The following is a 25377-nucleotide window of genomic DNA, read 5'->3' as shown; positions in this document are numbered from 1 at the left end:
TCGAGACATTGGGAACTATGGGTACAGAGAAACGTAGAGCTCTACTGTTTTTTTGGCATATTATTCAATTTCATCAGCATTAATTTGATGTTTGCACTATAAAACACAAAGAATTACCTAGAAATGTTTCAAGAGATTTTTATCTAAGCCAAGTATTTCAGCAGACATTTATAGGTTTGGAATACTTTTCAAGCCATGTTTCCCTCAATTGTTGTACCTGAAACGCTGCTTTTTGGTACATCTACAATTAAACCTAAGTGATCTTTCATCTTTTGTTGATCAATAATCTTTTTTTTTATAACAATTTCTTTAGCATCCCCTCCCCTAATTTGCCACTTCCTAATTCAATTCTATAACTTATATAAATGCAGCATTCAAAGCACCTAATACATGCATGTAATGTGCTCAATCCAAGCTCAGTGGAAACTATATTAGAGATTTTTGAAAAAGTAACATTTAGATTGTTCATATTTGAAGGGGTCAGTCCACAAATACTACATACTTGAAAAGAATTACTAAAGGCGAAACTATAGTAGCCACTTTTCCATCAATCATTGTGCATTCCAACTTATGTTTGATAATGAAGCAATTAAAGACCGTTGGTTTCAAATTACTATTCTTGAAGCAAATATATTCTTGTTTTAAACCTTGGCAGCAGTATTTGTTTTTTCTGCTCTCCTCTTCTTTGTTTTTCAGAAGCTTGGGTGAGTGGTCTGGAATTTGCACCTAGTGGTCTTCGGTAGTCAACTAATTTAAGTTAAAATATCAGATGATTGTATTTAGTATAAACACTTGTTAAAACACAATTAAATAGTAAAAAACATCATGAGTCTATTACTTTAATTTTTATGAAACACTTAAAATTGTGAAAAGGAGTAAAAATAACCAAGTTTTTGTGTAGTTTATCTGTTTCAAAACATCCATCCCTTGTTTGTAATTCTTTTTCTAGCCATATTTTGTAATGCAACTCAAATCTATCCTTATGTCTGTTTACTTTATTCCATTTTTTGTTAAATTGTTTAGAAAATAATTTGAAGTCAGAGATTTAAAGAATGTCAGAGATCCCTGAAACTTAGTAAGCAGTCGGTAGCTGATTTGATTAAGTTGTTTTCCAAAGCATGAAACAATTTTTGAGAATTTTCTTTATTTTCAATAATGATTGATAGAAAAAAATTTTAATTTAAGAATATAATTGTAGTTTTTTAAAGTTTTTAAATACTTGTACTTTAGATAATTAAATATTAATTAGTATTTGTACTTTAGATAATTAAAAACATAATTGATAATTAACTGAAATAAATTTATACATAAAAAAACCACATTACTAAATAAAGTGGAATAACATTAAATTTTATTGTCTCTTGTAGTTTCTGTAATTGCAATTAATTATTTAGAGTACATACTTAACAACAATGTGCTTTGAACAATTAAAAATGATAAACAAGTCGCATGTTTAAAAGCTGCTAAACTTTAATTTGCGCATTTTTGCGCTAGATATTTTTAATGAGAAACCTTCTACAATATTAAGACACTGTAAAAAAGTTATTCCCATAGTGGGGAAACATGGGCGAAAAAAATTTTTGAGCATTTTATGATAACTTTTTATTACTTTAACTGTCATATTTAAAGTTAAGAAAAAAGTTATAAAATACTTATAGAATATTTTTATTTGTTAAGTTTTCTAAAATAAAGCATATACCCTGATATTAAGACTATAAAATTTTAATTAAATTAAAAACTGTGCTTACAAGGTAAAAGTTTCCCCACATACTCATTTTTGGCATTTATGCCGATCACTGACCCACTGTGTACTGATTTGTTTTTATCTTTCATGGTATAAATTTTGTTGCATTTTTTGAGTTTAATCTTCTGGCTACCATCATCCAATTTGACATCAGTTTAAGTTTCTTACATTATTTTTATTCAGATATTCTATTTTATAGAAAATTTAGAAGTAAAAAAATAAAATTAAAAAATTTTATTATAAAAGTATAAAAAAACATTTATAATTTAAAAAAACATAATAAAATAAATAACAAAAGAATTATGTGTGGTGCTTTTAGTTTTTTTTGTTTGTTAAAGAGCAAGGAGGGAATTAAAAATAATTAAGTTTATTTTAAACATATTTAAATATTTTTTTTAATTAAAATACTGTATGAATTATTTTATTAATTTTTAATTTTTTTTATTGCTTAGTCACTTGTCAAGTCATTAACTTTTTTTGTTTAGACAGGATTTAAATGAAAGAGAAAATAAGAGTGAAGAGAGAACTCCAGCACAAGCTTTAACAACTACATCGCTAAATATTCTTAAACAGTTTGGTTTGAGGTTTGGTGTTGGAAAGGTTTTTATGAAAGTTGCAATTTTCTCTACCATGGTTAAACAGTATTATTATTATTAGTTTTTTTTTACATATTTTAGTATTATAATTATTTAGTAAATTATTATTGTAGATAAAATAAACTTTTGGAGATCATAAAAATATATAGCACTTTTTAAAGATGCACCTAGTGACTTTGATTTTAAAAGTGTGACTTGTTTTTATTTATTAATCAATTGATGTATTATTTAAGAATAATCAATCTCTAACTCTTTAGTTGTTTTTCGTACAATGATTTTTACTTATATTGTCTTGAGAATTGTCTAAGAAATACCACACAATACATGGAGAGCAGAAATAAATGTTATTTTTTGAAAGAGGTAAATATGTTTATATATATCATCTTTTTATAAATAAATATGTATATATAATATATATATATATATATATATATATATATATATATATATATATATATATATATATATATATATATATATATAATCATATATGTATATATATTTATATATAAATATATATATATATGTATATGTGTATATATATATATATGTATATATATATATATATATATATATATATATATATATATATATATATATATATATATATATACATATATATACATATATATACAACCCTCGGGATTAGGAAAAATGAGGTCGGCAATAATTTGCTGACCTTAATCTTTTAGAGGTCGGCAGCAGGTCGGCTAAAAAAATTTGATACAAAGGTCTTACCATAAAACATAGAAACGAGATCGGCAATTTTTTGCTGACCTCAAACAATTTAAATCGGTAGTTAGGTTGGCATTGCCGAATGCCGACCCTAATTCCGAGGGTTGTATATATATATATACATATATAAATATGCACATCCTGATTATACTAATAAGCCGATCCTAAATATAAATATATTTTTATATAGATATATACGTATATATATATAGTATATACGTATATATCTATTATATATATATATATATATATATATATATATATATATATATATATATATATATATATATATATATATATATATATATATATATTCTATGTTTTATGGTAAGGCCTTTGTATCAAATTTTTTTAGCTGACCTGCTGCCGACCTCTAAAACATTAAGGTCAGCAAGTTATTGCCGACCTCATTTTTCCTAATCCCGAGGGTTGTATATATGTATATATATATATATATATATATATATATATATATATATATATATATATATATATATATATATATATATATATATATATATATATATATATGTATACATATATATATATATATATAATCTTTGAAAGTCATTTTCTTGTTATACGTTAAAATGTGGGTAGAATTCAATAAATACGGCTGCGTATAAACTTTTTAAAAAATATATACATATTTTTTAATAATATATAGTTATTTCAAAAATATATAATTATTACAAAATTACATGTATATATATATATATATATATATATATACACACACACACATAAAAAGATAATGTATTTTTATGGTATACTTTATGGTATAACAATAATACAAATAATCTTGTGCATTTAAAAGTGCTCAATACTTTTATATAAAATGAATAAAAACAACTTTTGATGGAACTCTGAGTTTAATGCCTTTCAGCAATCATTAGCCATTGTGCATCATTCACAACGTAAAAACCATATAAAAAATACAAATTAAAATTATGGTGGAATGAATTCTGACGTTTCAAAAACAAAACCAAACCAAAAATATATCAGTAATTTTAGTCCCTGGTGTCAAATAAGGAAAGTAAAAATTTCTTTGAATGCCAAATATCAAGTAAATTTACTCCTCTGTATGACAATATATGAAATTTCTTGCGGAGACAAAGATTACAAACTTTTGATGCTTGATTGTAGGGCTTACATTGTGCTATTATCTTCCATGTAATCACAGGTTTTATATTTTTAGATTTTAAATTCCATATTCCTATAGAAAGTTCAGTTTCATTTTTATATTTGGGTGCATTGAAAGATTTAATATGGTTGGCATATCTTAATTTAAAAGCGGTTTCACTTATACCGAATTAAACTTTATCTTTGAATTCAGATCTCTAAAACTTACAGTGGCTTGGTATATGATATTGTTAGATAGGCATTGGTTATTTAATGTACAAATTTTTTTGTCTTTCCAGTTGCATTGTTTTGATGTTATATTTTCATTGCGTTTAAAAATCTTGCTGTTATGTCCTATACCTACCCTGTGTTCGACTGGAAAGTATAAGTCAATTAAAGCAAAGAAGCTATTTCCAATTTTAGTTTTAACACTTTTGCTAAACAGGGGGTTGTACCATATAATTTAAAGTTTACAATGTTTCTTTTATTTTTGTTTATTTGTAGTTAGTAAGTGAGTTTTGAATTGTATCCTGATTTACGTAAAGCCTCTTCATATGGAATTATTAAACACAGTTTCATTTACTGCCATAGGCAACAAACTTAATTCAATAGTGCGAGGGATTTCTTTTATTATATTGTTTCAGCTCTATCTCAGCATCATGATAAAAATAATTTCAACTTGTGTTGTGATGCGAGCTTGCTATTTTTGAAAACAAAAGCGGCCAATAAATGGAAAAAATCAAAAAGCGCATTGTACGCATATTTTAAAAGTAACAACCTACATTTCTCAATCTAATGTAAACTTCAAATTGTCAATTATCTTGATGTAACATTAAACCTGATTAACAGTTCTTATCAACCATATTATAAACCTAATAACCAACTTATGTATGGTCATTAAAAAAGAAGAGTTTTTTTAAATTTTATTTTATCAAATGTTCAAAATAATATCCATCGTTATCTATACAAAGTTGCATCCTTTCAAGCCATTTGACAAACATTTTTTTATATTCTTCTTTGGGTATACTTTGAAGTAGCTTCGTTATGCGAGTTTTTTGACTTTCGACGTTAGTATCATCATCAAGATTTTTTTTTATCAAGTCGAATCGTCAATAATCGGATGGAGCTAAGTCTGGTGAGTAAGGTGGGTGGCGAGTTATTGGAATTCCAGCTTGGTTTAAACAATTTGTGACGGTTTCAGTCACATGGGGTTGAGTGTTATCATGGAGAAATTTGAAATTTTGAGTGCCTGTTTTAGGTATTTGCTTATTTATTTCGCATATAAGAGGTTTCAAACAATTTTTTATATAATATTCGCTAGTAATAGTGTCTCCCTTTTTAACATAACCCAAATGAACAACACCTGTTGTTTTGAAGAAGATGTAGAACAAGTTTTTCGGCTGAAACCTGTCGCATCTTACTATAGTTCTTGGACTTTCACCTTCACCGACCCAACTAGCATTAGCCGACTTGTGTCCAACTTGTCTCAAAAAAAACCACGACTCATCCCCTATAATAATATCACATAGTCTCCATGGTCGTTTCTGAAACGGGCTAAAATTTCCTTACATGACTCAACTCTATTCTTGCAATTTTGATCGGTTAACTTGTGGGGTATCCAAAGTTATGTTAGTTTTCTTTTTTTAAGTGCATTGTGAATGATTTCGTTGATTGTAAAACGATTAATCGATGTCAGGGGCTTCAATTACATCATGTGTTGCATGCGGATTTTCTTCAATAATGGCTCGCACACGTTCAATATTCTCAGCTGTATATGTGGTTCGAGGGTGCCCTGAGCGAGGATCATCTTCGATACTCTCTCTACCATCTTTAAATAAAGTAGCCAACTTGGCAACTGTACAATATTTTGGAGCTTGGTTACCATGAACTAAAACCAACTTATCGGATATGGCTTGTGCTGAAACTCCAAGTAGAGCACGGGTTTTAATATATGCTAGATAGTCAAATTTTTCCATTAAAAATTTTTTTTTAATGTATATAATAAAATTTAAATAATTTTTTTAATAAACATTCAAAATATTTCAACAAGTACTTAAAATGTTCATAATTAAACACAGTTTAAAATGATATATAAGTATTTAATTATTTCCTGTCTCATTGTATCTTTACAGATGAAGTTCTACGAACTTTCCTAACGACCTAAGTATAATACATACATCATTTGATTATAAAATATTTTCGGGGGTTGCTACAGTTTCTCAAACATGAAGTGAGTCTCTAATATTATAAGCTATTTTTATAAAAGGATGTTGTGTTGGGTCTCAAATGAAGTGAAATTTACTAAAAAATTTTAATAATCTTTGTTTAATAAAAGAATGTCAGATTTTATTGCATAAAAATTACAATTTTGAACAAAAGCTCAGAAATGACTATTTGTGGGTGTATCTGTCATATAGGTTCACGTAGTAAAATGGGAAATTTAGCTATAATCCTCGATTAAACAAGTTGTTTGTATCAAAAAAAGTAGTACTTGGGTATCGGCTATGAAGAGGCTTTAGTTATGCGTTAATAAACTGGTAGTTATGCGTTAATGAACTGGTAGTTATGCACTAATGAACTGGTAGTTATGCGTTAATGAACTGGTATAAAAGTTATAATTTGCTTCAATGCAATCAGGATAATCAGTCAAATGATATTATGGATTTTTTAAGTGATTCTTTTTTGTTTTAAGCTATTATTTATCCAACATTTCAAGTAAAAATAGGAATGGATAGTTATACTTATATAATTAAATAGCGATTAAATTAAAAAAAGTATTTTGGTTTAGTTTTCTCAAAGGAGGATTTGACAAACCTCCCAAAAGTTATTGATAAATTTAATTTTGAATGCTCAAATGGAAGCTTTACAGAAGGAGTTTTTAAAGTCCATATCGAACAAACCTGGTGCACAAAAAATCATTATAGTCGACAATGTTCATCTTAAAGCTCTCAACATGTGTTCTAAATCAACTAATTTCACTAACTTCTGTTTATGTAAATTAATGGAATGTGTTACATGAGATGAGATAATGAAATATATTGATTGAAATTGATAATAAAATAATAAATGCCTTTATTAATAAAAAAAAACTGCACTACTAATTTGCTTGAAACAATTGATTTCATCACAAACTCACTTGTTGATGGTTCCATTTAGATGAGTTATTATTAGATTTTGCAATTTGGCTATTTTATTGTTAAGGTTATTAGTAAAGCTTGATTAGCTTGGGATTAAAAAACAAACCATTATTGTGGTGTAAAATTTTTCTAAGCAAAATACTTTAAAGAGATTACTTTTGGAGAATTGGATAAAATAGATAGTGGAAACCCTCAAAGCTCAGTTTCAAGTTCATTTTTAAATTTTCAGTTTGCAAAATCTTAGGAGTTACTACTCATTTGTCAGCCATTTCACAATTACTTATTTTTTATTTTTCTATTTCACTTCCAACAAGGCTGCAAGCAACCACTTATAAGTTGGGAGTTACTAATAAGCAAAGAAACGGTTGACAGATGACATAAAAAGTTGTAGGTTGTGTGAGTCCGAAAAATATAAAGATGAGAGAGTTCCAAAGGGTTGAAGTGCAAGGAAAAAAACTGGATAATAAAAGTTTTAGAGCATGCAGGGACAGATGCCAAGACAGGTCAAGCAAGAATGAGTTTGGTTGATGAAACTAGAGATGATAGCTCTTTTGAGCAGCAACCATGGTAGTAACTGTAGAAAAAAGAAAAAGATGCAACTTACAACAATGAAAGAGAGGCTCAAGCTTGGCAAATAAAGCAGATCCAAAATACATTTATAATGCATTTTTGACCTTGTCTAAAAGAAAAAAAGCATCATTAGAAGAACCAGCCTAAATATGACAACAGTATTCCATACAGGGACGAAGAGATTTGTAGAGGTAGAGAATGGAATTAGGAGTAAGATAATGGCAAGTGCAATAAAAAGAAGTAACCTTAGCAGATGCTAACTTTAACTAAAGCAATTGATTGTATATATGGTTTCCATGAGAGGTCAGTAGTGAACGATAATCCAAGAAGACGTAAAAATGAGGTTTGCCATTCATTAATATAGGATTGTTGACAGTGTTGCAATATTGCAACACTGAGTTTTTTTAGAGTTAAAAATCACAAGCTACTGCAAACCCCAATCTGTCACACAAAGTGAGATCAGATTTATGATTGGCTATTCTAAGCTATTAAAAAGAAAAGAATTTTTTTCATAAGAGGAGTATAAAGTTGACACAGCAAATAGAGACATTTTAAATGTAAGGTTGCCAGAAAGATCCTTAATGTAAATAATAAAAAAACAGGACCAATAATAGAACCTTGAGGTACTCCAGAAGTTACTGGAAATGAAGAATAATGTTGGCCTTCAAGAGTGACTTTTTCAAATCATTTCTTTCTAACTACTTTAAAGTGGTTAGAAAGAAATAATTTGAAAATCTCAAAAACTTTCCCTGATACACCATATTTCCAAGATGCTTATGATGGGATGTGAGAAATTTGTTGATCAACGACTTTAAGACATTGCTAATAACAGAGAGAAGACTGTTCTGCATTGTTTTTAAAAATTGGAACCGCAGATACCATTTTCCAGCAGGTAGGAAAACAAGATTCAGTCAAGCACTTAATTAATAGTTTATTGAGATTTGAAGAGGGTTCTGAAGAACACTTTTGTAAAACTACAGCAAGATTGTTGTCTGGACCACAAGGCATAGAAGAGTTTAGTTGAAATATGACTTTATCAACAGAAGTTAGAATGATTTGAATGTAAAATAATGGGTTAACCTGTTTAACTGGAATGGCAGGAAGAATATGGCCATAAGATTTAAGAGTCAAATTAGAAATAAAAATCTCTTATTGATGGAAAGATTCAAAAACCAGGAATGCATGTGAAACATATATTGAAACAGTTAAGTAATGGAGATGGTTTTTTATGTTCAATATTTTTGATTACTTGGATATGGTTTAAGTTTAAAGAGAACTTCACTCATTTATAGATAGAGCACTGCATCCCAACCAATGAGCTTTGCAGTTGTCTCAGACCTACTAATTGACCTAAAGTTGTAAATTGTTCAGCAATGCACACCAAAAACATTGCACAACAGGGATACCATGTATGCACAATTTGACATTGTTAAAAGTTCAATATTTTACAGCTGTTGATGGAATCAGCCTCTCTGAGAGCTACCACAGAGTTTGGTATACCTTACTATCAGCCAACATCAGAATTATTAAACTGAGTTTTAGAGCTTTACCCTCATTAGGAGTTGAAGAAAGGGTTCAAGGTTGTTTATCAAAGTTATTCTTATTACCCCTAAATTCTTTGCCTAGGAGGCCTTCTAGATGCAGGATGCAATTTATATCTGCCCTAGATGAGTATTTTTAGCATGACACCATCTCTAACCTTTACACAACCAAGTGCTCCAAGACAGGGGAAGTCAGAGTTTAGTTCTCCCACCTTCTGCCTAAAATAATAAAACCCTACAAGGCAGCAGGGTATGGTGCTGGTAGTACTGAGTTACATGATACCAGTAGTATAGTGGTCGTGATGATCCTGAACCTGACCTGACCTGGAGTTACTTCCTATTAGCAGTAATTTAAAACATTGATGGATATAAATGTTAGTGTTGTAAATGGTTTTGATGGAAATAACTCAGGAATGTTTCAGATTTACATCACAAAGTAACTTATTTTATGAATATTTTACTACAGACTAATGCAATCCTTTTAAATGTTTTAAAAATAATTAATTAAATATTTCAAGTACATATAAGCATCTTAAAATATTTGGGCAACTTTAAAATTAATATTATTAATATTAACATTACTATATTACCAATACTAATATTTACAAATGCTTATTTTTTTTTAAAGTTTTTAAATTATTAAAATTTTTTTTATTAAAAATAACTTTATAAATTTAAGTTTTTAAAAATATTTTTACTCAAATTAAAGAAAAAAATCATGGAAGATGCATTGGAAAATCTTCATCGAACGTTGGAGTACTGTTTTTTAAAAATTCTTGATTTTTATGATAAGAAAATTTTATCAGACGGCGGTTTTTGTATACTTGTTGAATTGTTAAAACATACAATCAATGCCAAACATTACTTTAAGTTATGGGAACTTGAAGATATATGTGACTTGACACAAAGTATGCTTACAAAGTACATGAAGGTTAAAGTTTTTCTTTTTTTTTTACAATTTATAAATTTTTTGATGTTTTGTTGTGCTTTTATCCTGAAACTTTTAAGGTTTTATTTTGCAGCCATAAAGTTTAAAAAAAAAAAGATTTAATAGGTTTGTATATGATTTTTTTAATAGTAAAAACACCTAACTTTTTGTTATGTGTTTTAAATTTATACTTATCCATCATAATATGCATAAATATCTTTTAGTTTTAATTATAATACAATGATGCATAAATATGTAATTAAATATAATAATGCATAAATAATAATAAAATAAAATAATAAAATTTTTAATAATTTTATTATTTTATTTTATTTTATAAAAGTTATAAAAAAATGTATGATTAAGGGTGGAATGCAAAAAGCGAGCTTGAGTCAAGTTCGACTTGAACTTTACATTTTAACCAATAGCGGCAAAGTATTTTTTGTGGGGAAAACCCATACTCTGCCGCTATTGGTTAAAATGTAAAGTTCAAGTCGAACTTGACTCAAGTTCGCTTCTTGCATTCCACCCTAAATGTTATTGATTTAAAAAATTAATCTTGAGTTTTTTGGTGAGTTTCTAACTTTCTGCTTTGTTGAGCTTGTGGCTACATATTTTTATATCAGTGGAAACAGCTTCTTATAGTTGAGCAATCCTTGATGACAATATCAGCTATATCAATATTTGATCAATGGTTGTTTTTTTTTTTTGTGTTAAGGTCAAGGTCAAAGTTTGTATAGATTTTTATATTAAAAAGTAGAAATTATTATAAACTTTTTAAACATAATTATAAATAATAATTATCTCTTAGATTCATATTTGATTCAAAATCTTATTTGCATTTTTGCGGATCTTGGGCCTGGGATTGATGGCCTGGGGGATCAATAGCCTGATTAAAAATATATAGTTAGTAACAAAAATATTCTATTTATAATTATTTTAATTTAAGGTGACAATTGAAAACTACTATTCTAAGAAGAAAAGTCAATCTGAGCATGTAACAGTTTTTTATCTCTTAAAAGAAATAATGCTTTGTTTCAAAAAGGTTCAAGACATCTTCAAGATTGATTTTGATATGTAAGAGTTTAAATTTTATTATATTTTGTTAAAACAATTGGTTTTTTATTTTTACAAATATTTTTGAGAATATGAAAAGATATAAAATTTAAAAGATGAAAAGATAATAACATTTTTATTGGTTTAATAGTTTCATTTCCAGTTTTCTTTTTTTTAAAATATTATAATGTTGAATTTCAAGTCTAATTGATATTAACTAGTAATATTTAAGTAGTAATATTTTAAGTATTAATTTTTGCAAAATATTTAAGCAATAAAAAGATAAATCTATAATTTCTACAAACTTAAAAATATGTAACTTTTTTTATGTAAATTTTTTGACAATTTTTGATTGAAAACAACATATCAATGAGAGGTATCAAGATAGTCGATGACAAGCATTTTTATCACTTTGTAACATTGAGGAATGTATTCTGACCCTTAGAATGGAATTTCACATATGTACGTCCACCACTTCATTTCAATTGGTTTATACAGGAATAATATTTTTTATCTATCTGCCCCAATTCTTTTTGTTTATATACATATATATATATATATATATATATATATATATATATATATATATATATATATATATATATATATATATATATATATATATATATATATATATATATATATATATATATATATATATATGTATATAAAAAAAAAGATATATATATATATAAATATGTGTATATATATATATATATATATATATATGTATATGTATATATATATATACACATACATACATACATATATATATATATACACATACATACATACATATATATATATATATATATATATATATATATATATATACATATATATATATATATACATATATATATACATATATATATACTTATATAGATATATATATATGCATATATATATATATATATATATATATATATATATATACATATATGCGATATATATATATATTATATATATATATATATATATATATATATATATATATATACATATATGCGATATATATATATATATATATATATATATATATATATATATATATATATATATATATATATATATATATATGCATATATATATATATACAAGGAGTGCGGCTACACTGACTGAAGGTTTGGCATGGAACAGCAATCTTTTCTTTCATTTTTTCCTCATTTTTTGAAAAATTAAAGCGGAAATTATTACATTAAGAGTGCAAAAATGATGTTAGGAAATTAGGTCATTAGATATTGATTGTGTATTATATATATATATATATATATATATATATATATATATATATATATATATATATATATATATATATATATATATATATATATATATATATATATACATACAGTCTTTCGCAGGAAGGTGTGCGTTTTTTATAATAAACCTTTTTAAAAAATGAAATTTTTTTTTTTTATAAACAATGACTTTCTACAGCAACAAAAGTCTCTTTAACGAATTTTAATATAAGAATAGTTAAAATTAATACATTTAAAAAGACAAACAAAATTTCATTAAAAAAAAAGGCAAATGTTTTAGAAAGCTGTTACAATTAAATAAGTTTGATCTTTAATGCTTTTATATTATAAAACCGCTTTTTAATGAAGTAACAAAACACTTTTAATGAATTTTTATAAAAAGTATTAATAAAACTGTGATAAATGTTAAGCTTTTAAAACAAACTTAAAAAAAAAGCAAAAAGAAAAGTAGAAATGTTCAAACGAAAAATAAAATTTTTTTAATGCGTAATTATTTACTTGTTTACATTTACATGGAAACTGATATTTTTAAATTAGTAAAAAAAAAAACCATAATTTAAATTAAGTGTGAGTATATTCTAAACAATCATTAAAAGTAAATTGCTCTTTACTTTTATTAATGTTCTAAACATTATTAAAGATAAAAAATTATTCCGAATTTAATTAAAAACATGATTTAAATAAACTAAGCATTTTAGTTTGTTTGATTTTGTTTTATCTCGGCTATATATATATATATATATATATATATATATATATATATATATATATATATATATATATATATATATATATATATATATATATATATATATATATATATATATATATATATATATATATATATATATATATTATATATATATATATATATATATATATATATATATATATATATATATATATATATATATATGTATATATATATATATATATATATATATATATATATATATATATATATATATATTTTGTTTTTACTTTAGTTAATAATTTTTTTATTTTATATTTCGTTAAGTTTTTTTTTTTTTTTTATGTTTTTTTTAGATAAGTTTAAGTAAATTTTTTTAGCGCATTTGTAAATTTTAAAACCTTTCAAAAGCTGCAGTCAAATCTTCAAAACAAAGTATTTTTTGCATGGTCATATAACTGCGTGCGATCGCACATCTTCCTGTGAAACATTGATATATATGTGTGTGTGTGTTAAAAAAAACTCATTCTGTTAAAGTTCGTATAAAAGTATATTATTTTTGTATAAAACTATATTATTTTTTTATTTGAAAGTATTTTTGAACTTGTAAAGATAAATACATAAAATTAATTATGATAAAGAAGAATGTTTTTAGGTATAAAATTTTGCATAAAGTTGTTGCAAATACTTTATACAATGAGTTAATGAAAGATGTGCAAGTTTTTTTTGAACAAATTGACTTTACTATGCCAGTGGATCAAGATGTATTGCATTTGGTTTATTCTTTAAACAAGTTAGATGAGGAATGGAATTGCTTTATCAATAGAAGGTTTCAGATTTTTAATGAATAGTTAAATATATCTATTTAATTAACCAAAAAGTTAAATTATTATTTTCTAAAATCAGGTTAGATGGTGCTTATAGTTAAAAATAAAATAATAAAATGAATAAAATTGACCTCAATAGTTATTGTATATCATACCACTATACTGTACATTACTACATCATACTGTACATTACTACATCATTGAAAAAATCAGATCATTAAAATTGTCATAATCACCCTTTTAAAGGTAACACATAATCTAGTAAAGCCTGTGTAATGTTCAGTTTCCTTGCAGAATTTGCTTTTTAAGGCAAAGGCTTGAAGTAGTTAAATCTGACTTAAAATACCCCTTTGGGTTGGTCTTGGGGTTTTTGGTTGAGTAATTGTTAGAAATATTATCTCAAGTAAATAACTTATTCTGGGAAGATATTAACTGCATCTAATTACTGGCTTTAAAAAGACCTCCTAGATAAAGACTTAAAGGGTTAGCAGAGAATTTCTGGTGACCAGGTTGAACTACCTTCATCTAATAGGCTGGTACTGAAGTAAACTTGTGTTACATTTTTTCCTGATGATGAATGCTTAACATAAACTCATGGATTTTTGCTTGTGTCTCCTTGGTAGTAACTATGCAACTCTTTCTGTTCTAATGGAAATACAGCTCTTTAACTCAGTTTAATGGTTCGGAGGTTTTTAATAAGGTTTCTTGAATTCTGTGGTAGCTTTTAGGAGTGTTCACTTCATCAACTGCTGTAAAATATCAGTATATTAACAGTGCCATTTTGTGTATGGAATAGACACACATACTCATTTTGCATAAAATATTACAAAATCACTGATCAAATATGTAATAATAACATATATATATATATATATATATATATATATATATATATATATATATATATATATATATATATATATATATATATATAAAATAAAATATACAACAGAAAATATAAACAATACACCAATTTTTTTTTTTATAATTCACTTTTGCTGATAGAAAAATCTGTAGCAAAGTTGTTATATTATTTTATATATGTCATTATATTTATTAAAATTCTTTTTTACTATTATTATTTTCCGTTTTTTTTCATATATATAAGCATCAAAAAAGTATAGTTGTATGATTGTTTAATATTGTGCAATTGTTGTAGTTTAAATTTACAGAGTGTTAAAAGAATAGTAAAGGTCAAATACCAAAAGTTGTTTCTAGCTTTTCTATAATTTTTTTATTGTTTAAATAACTTGAATTGAACTGTGCTCTAATTTCTCTATATATATTTTTGAAAAAATTGTGTTTTTTGATAAATAATGAAAGTTAAAATAATTCTTAGATGACAGAAAATAAAGTAATTTATTAGATTACTTTGGTACTTCAAAAAAAATAACTTGAAGTTTACTAGATGTTGAGAATTTCAGTCAAGCACTTATTAAATAGTTTAGAGAGAATTGAAGAGAGTTCTGGAGAATAATTTAAGACTATGACAGGAATGTTGTCTGGACCAAAAGCTGTAAAAGATATTAGTTAAGATGTGACTTTAGCAACGGAAGTTTTAGTGATTTGAATGTCTAACAATGAGTTAACCTTGGGTTAACCTGTTTAATTGGAATAGAAGAAAGAGAATGACCATAAGATTCAAGAGTCAAATTATAAGAAAAGTTCTTTGCAAAAAGTTCAGCTTTATGTTTGGGAAAGGTAATAAGATCAGTCCCTTGAATGAGAGATGGAGTGTTAGACCTACCCTTGTAAAAGGTAAAAACCATAGAGTAAAATAAGGCTTTACTTTAGACACAAATCACAAATCAAGGAGTGAAGGTAAATAGGGTTGTCAGGTAAAAGAATCACAAAGTTAACTATCTGACTAAGAGATTGAGAAATGCAGAAGTTATAGGCTTTAGTTATACAGGATCAGTGCTCTATCACAAACTTTTCAGTGTGATGAGAATTAAAGTCACCAATAACAACAATATTAGCAGAGATGTAAAGAGAATAGGCATGGTCAATTAGATCAGAAATTACATCTAAAAGAGTGCAGTTTTGAGAAAACTAAGAACAATAAAGAATAAAAAAAAAGTTGGTAGAGTGAGAGGTGCTTAGCAGAAGCACTTAAAAAATAGCCTGATTTCATGTCAAATAGATGACTTGATGCATATGTATACCCACAAGCCAAGCATGTGATTATTGAAGTCTTTGCGAATCAAAGGATTGTACCCATCAACACTGAGATTTGAAGAAGAAATAGCGAAATATATATTAGTCTCACTAAGAGCAAGAAAGTCTAGTAAATTTTGCAAAAGGTAAGATTCAGTTGATGGATGGTTGCTTCGCAGACCACAAATATTAGTAAAATATATGTTAAATAGTTATGTGATAGAGATGGTTTTTTATGCTTTATATTTTGGGTTACTTTTAGCATGATTTAAGTTTAAAGAGAACTTTACTCATTCATAGGCCTCCTAAGCAATGAGCTGTGCAGTTGTCTCAATCTTGTTAATTAACCCAAATTTGTAACTTAGGGCTCCTTATTTGGCCTTGATAATGAGCACTTAAAGCATTAACAGGGACACTATCCATGCGCAACATGGCACTGTTAATAATCTGATATTTTATAGCTGTTGGTGGAATCAGCCTTTCTGAGAGCTTCCACAGAGTACAGGAAACTTTACTACCAGCCGGCCTCAAAGTTCCAGCTTCCACAAAGTTCAGGAAACTTTACTACCACCTGGCTTTAGAACCATTAAACTGAGTTTTAAAGCTCTACCCTCAGTAGAAGTTAACGGGAAGAATGTCAAGTAGTCATGAATATCCAGCATTCATCATCCTAGGCAGGATACAATGTAACAGACTTGCATCTACACTATCTTAATAGATAAAGAATGCTGGTTAGCATTTTTCTGCTTACTCCTTAAGTCTTTGCCTAGAAGACCTTCTACAAGACATTTATCCACCAGATTGATCAATCAGAAATTCTTTATAAACTCTCTTTTAATATATGTCCCTTAAGTGTTTTGGTTTTGAAAAATATACAATATGCCCTTTCTCGACTGCTGATGAGTCATTTAAATTTTAAACCCTTTATTGTATTTTGAATGAAAGTTTTAACATTTGCTAAACAAACAACACGTCTCATTAGCATTTAGTTTTCCTTGTGCATTACCCATATAATGAAGATGGTGCATGGTTGGGACAATTTAGATTAAGCAATTAAGATTTAGCAAATCTTTATTAGTTTCTGTTTCCCATATCAAAAATAGAGGGTCTAACAATCTTAGTGTATTTGCTAAATAATTTTGTTTTTATGTCATGTTGTTACTATTTTGATGGCATTTTAGTTTCAGGAGAATAAGTTCATATTAAAACATACTAGATTTACTTTTAATGCTTTAATTTTTATTTTATGGTTTTTGTTGCTCTATTACAACTTTCACTACTTCCTTTACACACATTTGAAAAAAAAATTTCATTTAAATCATATGTAATTATAGAGCCAATTTTTTCTTCTTTCATGTAATATGTTGGTTACGAAACCAACATATTACATGAAAGAAGAAAAAGGTTTCTTTTTAAAGCAAACAGAAATCTTAGTTTTCTAGTTTACTTCTTAGATTAGTTCTCTAATTTGCTCCTTAGGGAAAGCAGCAAAGCTATTTCCATGCTTTTTTTTTAACATATTTTCAGAATATTTTGAAATATATGATAGTTAAAAGTTCACTATTCTGTTAGCGGCTGGAGACTGAATTTTAGTTAACGTTGTTATAGACTGTAATACCTTTTGTTAAAAAATATAGTGATGTATTAATTCAGTGATACAATTTACATTTTTATTTTCCCACCATTACATTAACTTTTTTAATTTACTATTCACAAGTTGCAAACAAAATTAATGCAACTCATTACCATGAATCATGGCTTGAGGTAGATGCTAAATTTTAAATTTTATTTAACATCAGTAGGTGACTTAGCAATGTAACAATTGTTGCGACAGTTTAAAACCACATCAATAGTGAATATTTTTCAAATTCAGAAAAATTTTATAGTCTTCCATGGTAGCTTTATATGAAGTAATAGATTTTTGGTTTTTTAGTCCCTTTGAGATCTCATTTTTAAGGTCAATCAGTATAGACAGTCAGTTCTTTTATTCCAAAAGCGAATGTTTTTTTCTCTATATAGTTTTATCGTGTATTTTATAAGATCTTTCAATATTTAGTTTTTGAGAGACTTTAGAAAACAAGAATTTGTTTGTTTTTTAATTCTCTATTTTTTAATTCTCTATTTTATTTCTCTATTTCTTTATCTTATAGTATCATCTTAACTGAAATTTTAACCTTTTTTTTATATAAAGATATTGAAGATTTCTTAGAAAAACAAACATAATGATCCACTCAAATATTATTTTAGTTGTGATTAAAAAGAAAGATTCTTTAAGATTCAAAAAAAAAAATATCAAGAAACAGTTATTAAAAAGCAATTTTCAAAATTGTTTTGTCATGTTTACAAGTTCTATCTCTGATTTGCTTATTTAATGCTTTCAATTGTCTTTGATAGGACAGTTTGTTTTTTACAATTTCTTATGTAGTTTATTACAACAACAGCAATAAAAAAAAGTTGTATGTGTAATTGGAGAAAACATATGTACATTAAAAAATCATTTAAAAAAAAACATATAAACAGTAAACACATTAAACAAGCCCTGCACTCTCACATTGAAAAAGCATAAGAGTTCTTTACATTTTTAAATCATTGCATTTTTTAAAACTTTATCAAAGTTTTTTTTTAAAAACTTCATCAGACTTTTTTAAAAAGTCATCAGACTTTTTATTTTAAAGTTTATCAGAGTTTTCTTTTTAAAGCTTAATCAGATTTTTCTTTTTAAAACTTCATCAGACTTATTTAAAACTGCATCAGACTTTTTTTTTTTAAAACTTCATCATACTTTTTTTTTTTTTAAATTCATCATACTTTTTTTTTTAAAACTGCATCAGACTTTTTTTTTAAACTTAATCTTTTAAAAATTTAATCAGATTTTTCTTTTTAAAACTTTATCAGACTTTTTTTAAACTTCATCAGACTTTTTTTTTAAAACTTAATCAGATTTTTCTTTTTAAAATTTAATCAGATTTTTCTTTTTAAAACTTTATCAGACTTTTTTTAAACTTCATCAGACTTTTTTTTTAAAACTTAATCAGATTTTTCTTTTTAAAATTTAATCAGATTTTTCTTTTTAAAACTTTATCAGACTTTTTTTAAACTTCATCAGACTTTCTTAAAACTTCATCAGACTTTTTTAAAACTGCATCAGACTTTTTTTTTTTTAAACTGTATCAGACTTTTGTTCAAGATAAGCTAGCTTATCAGTGATATGCTAATGGATTTTGTGTAAAACATTTATCATAAATAGTAAGAAAAAATTATTTATATAATAAAATTAATTTCTTAAATATTAAATTTTGTTATCGTTTATAAAGTATTTTAATATTAGGTAGATAGTAATGAATATACAACCCTCGGAATTAGGAAAAATGAGGTCGGCAATAATTTGCCGACCTCAATCTTTTAGAGATCGGCATCAGGTCAGCAAAAATCATTTGATACAAAGGTCTTACCATAAAACATAGAAAGAAGGTCGGCAATTTTTTGCCGACCTTAAACACTTTCAGGTCGGCATTGCCGAATGCTGACCCTAATTCCAAGGGTTAAATATATATCTAGAATACCTAGCAAACAATCAAACTTGTATTGAATTAGTCTTTTGATATCAGCTAATTTTAGTTTAGTTTCAATAATTTTTTATTTTTTTAAACAGTGCACAAACCTGGAGAGATTCAATAAAAGCGTTTCTACCAGATATTATTGAAAAGGTCTCTTTTAATATCCAATTCTTAATGCAGATATTTATAAAAAAAGATAATTTTTGCATTCTTCAGTTTACAGAAAAAGTAAAATCTCTTCAGGAGACACAGGACACTCATAAGCTTTTTAATCATGATCCAAGTTTGTCTCCTTTTGCTTCTATAGAGCAGATTAATGAAGACCAGCAATTAAAGGAGATAGTAGAGAATGAAACTCTCAATGCTGAATCAGATATTGTTAGTCATAATAAATTGTTTGACAATTCAGGTAATGATCATCTTGTTAAACACTTATTAAATGAGTTACTAGACCATGTTGAAAATAGTTTTTATCCAAGTTTTTCATATGTGTCTGAGGGACCTTGTACAGAGAATCAAAAAAATGAAAGGCTTGAAAAGATTTTGAAGGGCTGTCTGGAAAATAAAATTAATGATTCAATTATAAATGAAGTTTTAAGTGCTTCTGAAATGACAGATTCATGTGTTAAGGAAAATATACATGATGTTTTTGAAACAATTGAAGGTTCAAACAAAAATCAAGAAACAGTAAATAAAAAACAATTAAGCATACTTCAAAATGGTTTGCTTATGGTTACAAGTTCTTTCTCTGATATCTTATCTTGTTGTTTTGAAGTAATTAACTTTGCCAGAACATTTTTTTTCACAATTTATCCATCATGTGATCTGTTGCAACGTGAAAATATTGATTTATTAAGAAAGATTTATACTGTGAGTACATTTGTTATTTTTTTTTTTGTTCTTCATTTTCTAGAAATAATTCTTTATAAATAAAAAGTTGAAGTATTAGTTTTTATCTTTAGATTATTGGAAAATTTTTAAAAAAATACTCTTCAAGTTTGCTACTTCTTGATATCTGTGGTGTTAAAAGTCTAAATGAAAAAACAAATAGAAAACTTAATTACTATGTTGGAAAAAAGGTTGATTGTTTATTGTTTTAAAAATATCTATAGGTTTTTTTTGTTTTTTTTTTTGTACTGTATCTATAAATTTGTTTAAAGAATGTTTAAATTTTTGTATTAAGTTTATATAAAGTTAATAACTATATGTATATTATACATACTTGATTTATTTAGTAATAGTCATTTTAGAGTGTGCATAAACAAAATGATTTATTTAGTTAGGTTAGGGTTGTTAGTGTAGTTTTATTGATATGTTTTGTATATAGCGATATGTTGTTCAAACATGATTTATTTGAATACTTTTGATTAGATAAAAAAATACAATTCTTTTATTTTTTTAACAGTATAAACCTACCCACCCACAGCCTATTGTTCAATGTATTTAGACTTATTTTACTCTTATACTATATTTGTATGATATTGTTAATGTGAAGCTAAATTAACTGCAACTAGTATGAAATCTGTGATATGTTGTATTAACCTAAATTATCTGTAATTAATGTATATTAATATATGATATATTTACATATTTACATATTAATTTTGATTTAGTTTTTAAAAGATCTTGATGAATTAAAAAAATCGATTGGTTGTCGACATTCTTTTGACATCACTGTTCAGTCTTTAGAGTGTAATGGTATTTTTCAAACATAATTTTTTGATTATCCATTAATAATTAAAAATGTTGAAGAAATAAAAATTGTAGAGATTTTTATCATTTAAATTGGTTTTTAATAATTTAAACTTATTACCATATCCAAACCTTTATATAAAAAAATTTATAAATAAACTTAAGCCATATATATATTTATTCCTTTATGCTTTGAAAGTTAATATACTTGTTTGAAAGTTAATATGCTTGTTTGAGAGTAAGCATGCTTGTTTGAAAGTTAATATGCTTGTTTGAAAGTTAATATGCTTGTTTGAAAGTTAATATGCTTGTTTAAAAGTTAATGTGCTTGTTTGAAAGTTAATATGCTTGTTTGAAAGTTGCTTATAATATTAATTCTGCTATTTAGTTCTGAAATAATACCCTCTGGAAATTAGTGATCTGGTCTATAATAAAGAGGGAAATAAATAACTTGCTAAAAACTATCAACCTATTTCAGTAACCTTTGTTGCTTGCAAAATCTTCAAAAAACTTATAAACTCTTAAAGCACATCAACGATAATAACATACTCTCTGCAAGTCTTTATAAATCATGCATAACTAACCTAATAGAGACTTTTCAAATTGTTTTATCTTCTATAGCCATTCACCGGTTTCAACATCTTCTATAGCCATTCACCAATTTATTGATGTAATCTCAATCCAGCAAAAACTTTTGATTCAGTGCCTCACAACAGACTTAAGTTAAAATTGAGATCTTTCAAAATAAATGGCAAACTCCTACAATTGATTAATTCTTTTTTAGTTGGCAGAAAGTAACATGTTACTATCAGTAATGCTAGCTCTATTTTGGTTGATGTTCTCAGTGGTGTTCTTTAAACTTCTCAACCTGCTCCTCTTCATTCTCTACACAAACAATCTTGCTCAATTTACTGAAATATCTAAAATTTCCCAATGATACTAAACTTTTTTCTAAGATTTTATGCAAACTAATCTCATTGATCTGCAGGGTTATCTTCGTTAGGATTATCTTCGCTTGGTATACAAGTGGTCCAACACTTAGTTACTTATGTTTAACATTTTAAAATGGTGTGTTGTTCATAATTACATTTACCTATGTCAGTAAAATACTGAAATGAACCACCAGAGCAAGTAACTTTCTACTCCATTGTACTTTCTTTTAAAAAAAAACTAGACTCTTGGTTGTGGAAAATAATTTATAACAAATATTGATAAAACTAGTTTTTTATAGTGGGGTGCTTTTCTGTTCAGCTTCTTGTTTGCTGTATACAGTTATATTAATAGCTACAACTAGGATAAAAATTAAAAATATATATTTTTTTCTGTATATGTTTTCTGAGTGGGATTTTGTTTTAAAATTTTTTTTTTACTTTGTTTCTTTTTAAATTTCAGTTTTTATTGGCACATTCAGTATAAATAAACTCATATCAAAAGTTTTTTTTGTTCAATATATCATGTAAAATGTTTTTATTTTACTAAATGTTGTTAAAATTAAAAGGGGTTTAAAAAATTTACAAATGTTTATGGATTGAGGTATGTTTATTTACACTTTAACTATAATGTAAAATAAATTTATTTCTTTTTTTTCCTTTTTTTTTTCACTAGGCAACTGTATCATTTTGCAAACATTTTTTGAGGAATCAGGAATCAGACTTGAACCTATAACCAGACAAGTATAAAAAAAATTTTTTATGTTTAATTATTTTTGTTTTTGTTGTTGATTTTACCATTATCACTATTGGGTTTATAACTTTGTTTTCTGGATTTTTTAAAAGCTTGTATGTACAAAATGTTCTTTAAGAATAATGCATACTAATTTTATATTTAAATTTATTACTTCATTATTTGTGAAAGTGTAAACAATACAGAATTAGCGAGAAACATTAGCATTAAACATTAATCAAAAGAAAATAGCTGCTGAGAGTTTTCGTTTGTTTCAAAAAACTTAAGGTTGACATGTACCAATTTAACAACAGCGCATGTGATGAATAAAATCGCTCAGCATGATATTTTGCGCTTGTAAAACTGAAACATGTTATCAACAAGAGCGATTAATTGTGCTCGACATCAAGTCTTCGAGAGTGATATTCAGAGTTGGAAATTGATTGCCATGGGGTCATTCATAAATTACATACGCAGGTATGGGGAGGTCATTCAAAAGCATACCATTCTAAACAACATTCTAAACAACAGAAACGTTTTTAATTTAAAATAAATAATAGTTTAAAATAATAAAAATAAGATTAAGAATATTTCTTTTATTTACAAAAGATGTGTGAAATATTAAAAACAATAAAGCAAATGAATCTTACGTTTTTACAAAATCTTGCGGGTTAAAACTTTTGATTTTTCAAAATTCTATCAAGTTTTCAATTTTTTAATTTAAATTTTCTATTCTCATTGGGACAAAATGTTTTGAAAATAGTAAACACTCTATCTGTTAGCTGTAATGGCTACATAACTTTCTGCTCATTGTTTGAGCAAAACAGAAGACTGCTTTCTAATTTAAACTGAATGCAACAATTTAATTATTATCAAGGGAATAATTTTTCATATACTTAATTATACAGTGGTGGATTAAGACTTTTTGTCTCCTACTTTAAAGTTAGAGGCCTCCTACTTTAAAATTAGAGGCCTCCTACTTTAAAATAGCTCAGGGCTATTTTAAAGTAGGAGGCTCCTTTTCATGGACAACAACAAATAAATAGTAGAATAAAGACTTTCTTAAAAAAGCTACCGCTGATATTTATTTAAATTAAGGTTTTATATTTATTTTATTGAATTAAAATAAGTAATTTCTTTCTGCTTTTCTTTTCTGCAAACTAAACTATCACATTGCTGAAATTCAAAGTTTCTAACAATTTTGATTCAATAGTTAATCTTGCTATATTACTTAAATGATTATGGAGCATTGTTGACCAATGCATGTTCTTTACTCTTTTAAGAGCAGAGAATGATCTCTCAGCCTTGCAATTTGTTATGGGAATAGTTAGAAACAAACGATATGCTATATAAACATTCGGAAATACATCAATAATAACGGTTTCAACAATCCAATTTAAAACATGCAGAGGAATCAATGTGTTTTTAGTTTCAGTTTTTTATGAAAAAAAAAAAAAAAACCCTGGAGGTTGCAACTTTAATAATTATACAAATTGTTGTATTTCAAAAATGAAACTATCTTCTAAACCCTTTGAGTACACTTCTACAATTTTTTTTGTGCTAACTTGCAATTCCATGATAATAATAGTTAACAGCTTTGGCAAAAATCTAAATAACTTATTTATGTGACTGTACCCATCACTTCTTATAGTTAGTTGTGTCACAAGTTTGTCAATAATGATAAAAAATGTATTCACTCGAAACTTGTCAGATGTGTTTAAAGTATCAACTTGGTTTTCTCCATTGCTTAATTTTTAATTACTTTTCTTTTGTTCTTATCAGAATAGTCTTTTTCAATAAACCAGCTAAGTTTTTTCAATTCATTCTCAAATCTAACAAAGTCATTTCGTAAGTTTTTTACAGTCAATTAGTGAAAGTATCATACTGCTAGCTGTATGCAAATCTAATTAAACCTTCATTAAACCTCATAAGTATGTGATGCCAAAGTACAGCCATGAATGCAAACTCTAGCTTAGTGATCTTATTTAATAAACACACAGCTTTATGACAAGTATTAGACTCTTCTTCTGTATTTTCAGCTATAAGACATAACGCTGCATGAATCCCATCAAAATTTTCTACTAAACTTTTTGAAGCATC

General features: G+C 26.2%; 1 protein-coding gene across 10 annotated transcripts in view; it reads left to right on the top strand.

The window, feature by feature from the left end:
• The window catches only part of LOC100197594 (uncharacterized), a 137502-nt gene that overhangs the window by 71320 nt on the left and 40805 nt on the right, over positions 1–25377 (top strand). For 6 of the 10 annotated variants that reach the window (XR_010637664.1, XR_010637663.1, XM_065793684.1 and 3 more), the window contains exons 10-18: positions 2230–2385; positions 2598–2700; positions 10155–10376; positions 11323–11450; positions 14038–14211; positions 20019–20793; positions 20886–21002; positions 21537–21621; positions 23221–23288. Coding sequence is in view for 8 of the 10 variants with exons in the window: in XM_065793684.1 (XP_065649756.1) it covers positions 2230–2385; positions 2598–2700; positions 10155–10376; positions 11323–11450; positions 14038–14211; positions 20019–20793; positions 20886–21002; positions 21537–21621; positions 23221–23288 (1828 nt within the window). In the remaining 2 variants the exon portion in view is untranslated. The remainder of the gene's footprint in view (positions 1–2229; positions 2386–2597; positions 2701–10154; positions 10377–11322; positions 11451–14037; positions 14212–20018; positions 20794–20885; positions 21003–21536; positions 21622–23220; positions 23289–25377) is intronic. The other 4 variants (XM_065793685.1, XM_065793689.1, XM_065793683.1 and 1 more) reach the window with 1 other exon arrangement.

The sequence above is a fragment of the Hydra vulgaris genome, chromosome 03, assembly GCF_038396675.1.
Source record: "Hydra vulgaris chromosome 03, alternate assembly HydraT2T_AEP".
Lineage (NCBI taxonomy): Eukaryota > Metazoa > Cnidaria > Hydrozoa > Anthoathecata > Hydridae > Hydra > Hydra vulgaris.
This window is presented reverse-complemented; position numbering and strand designations above follow the sequence as displayed.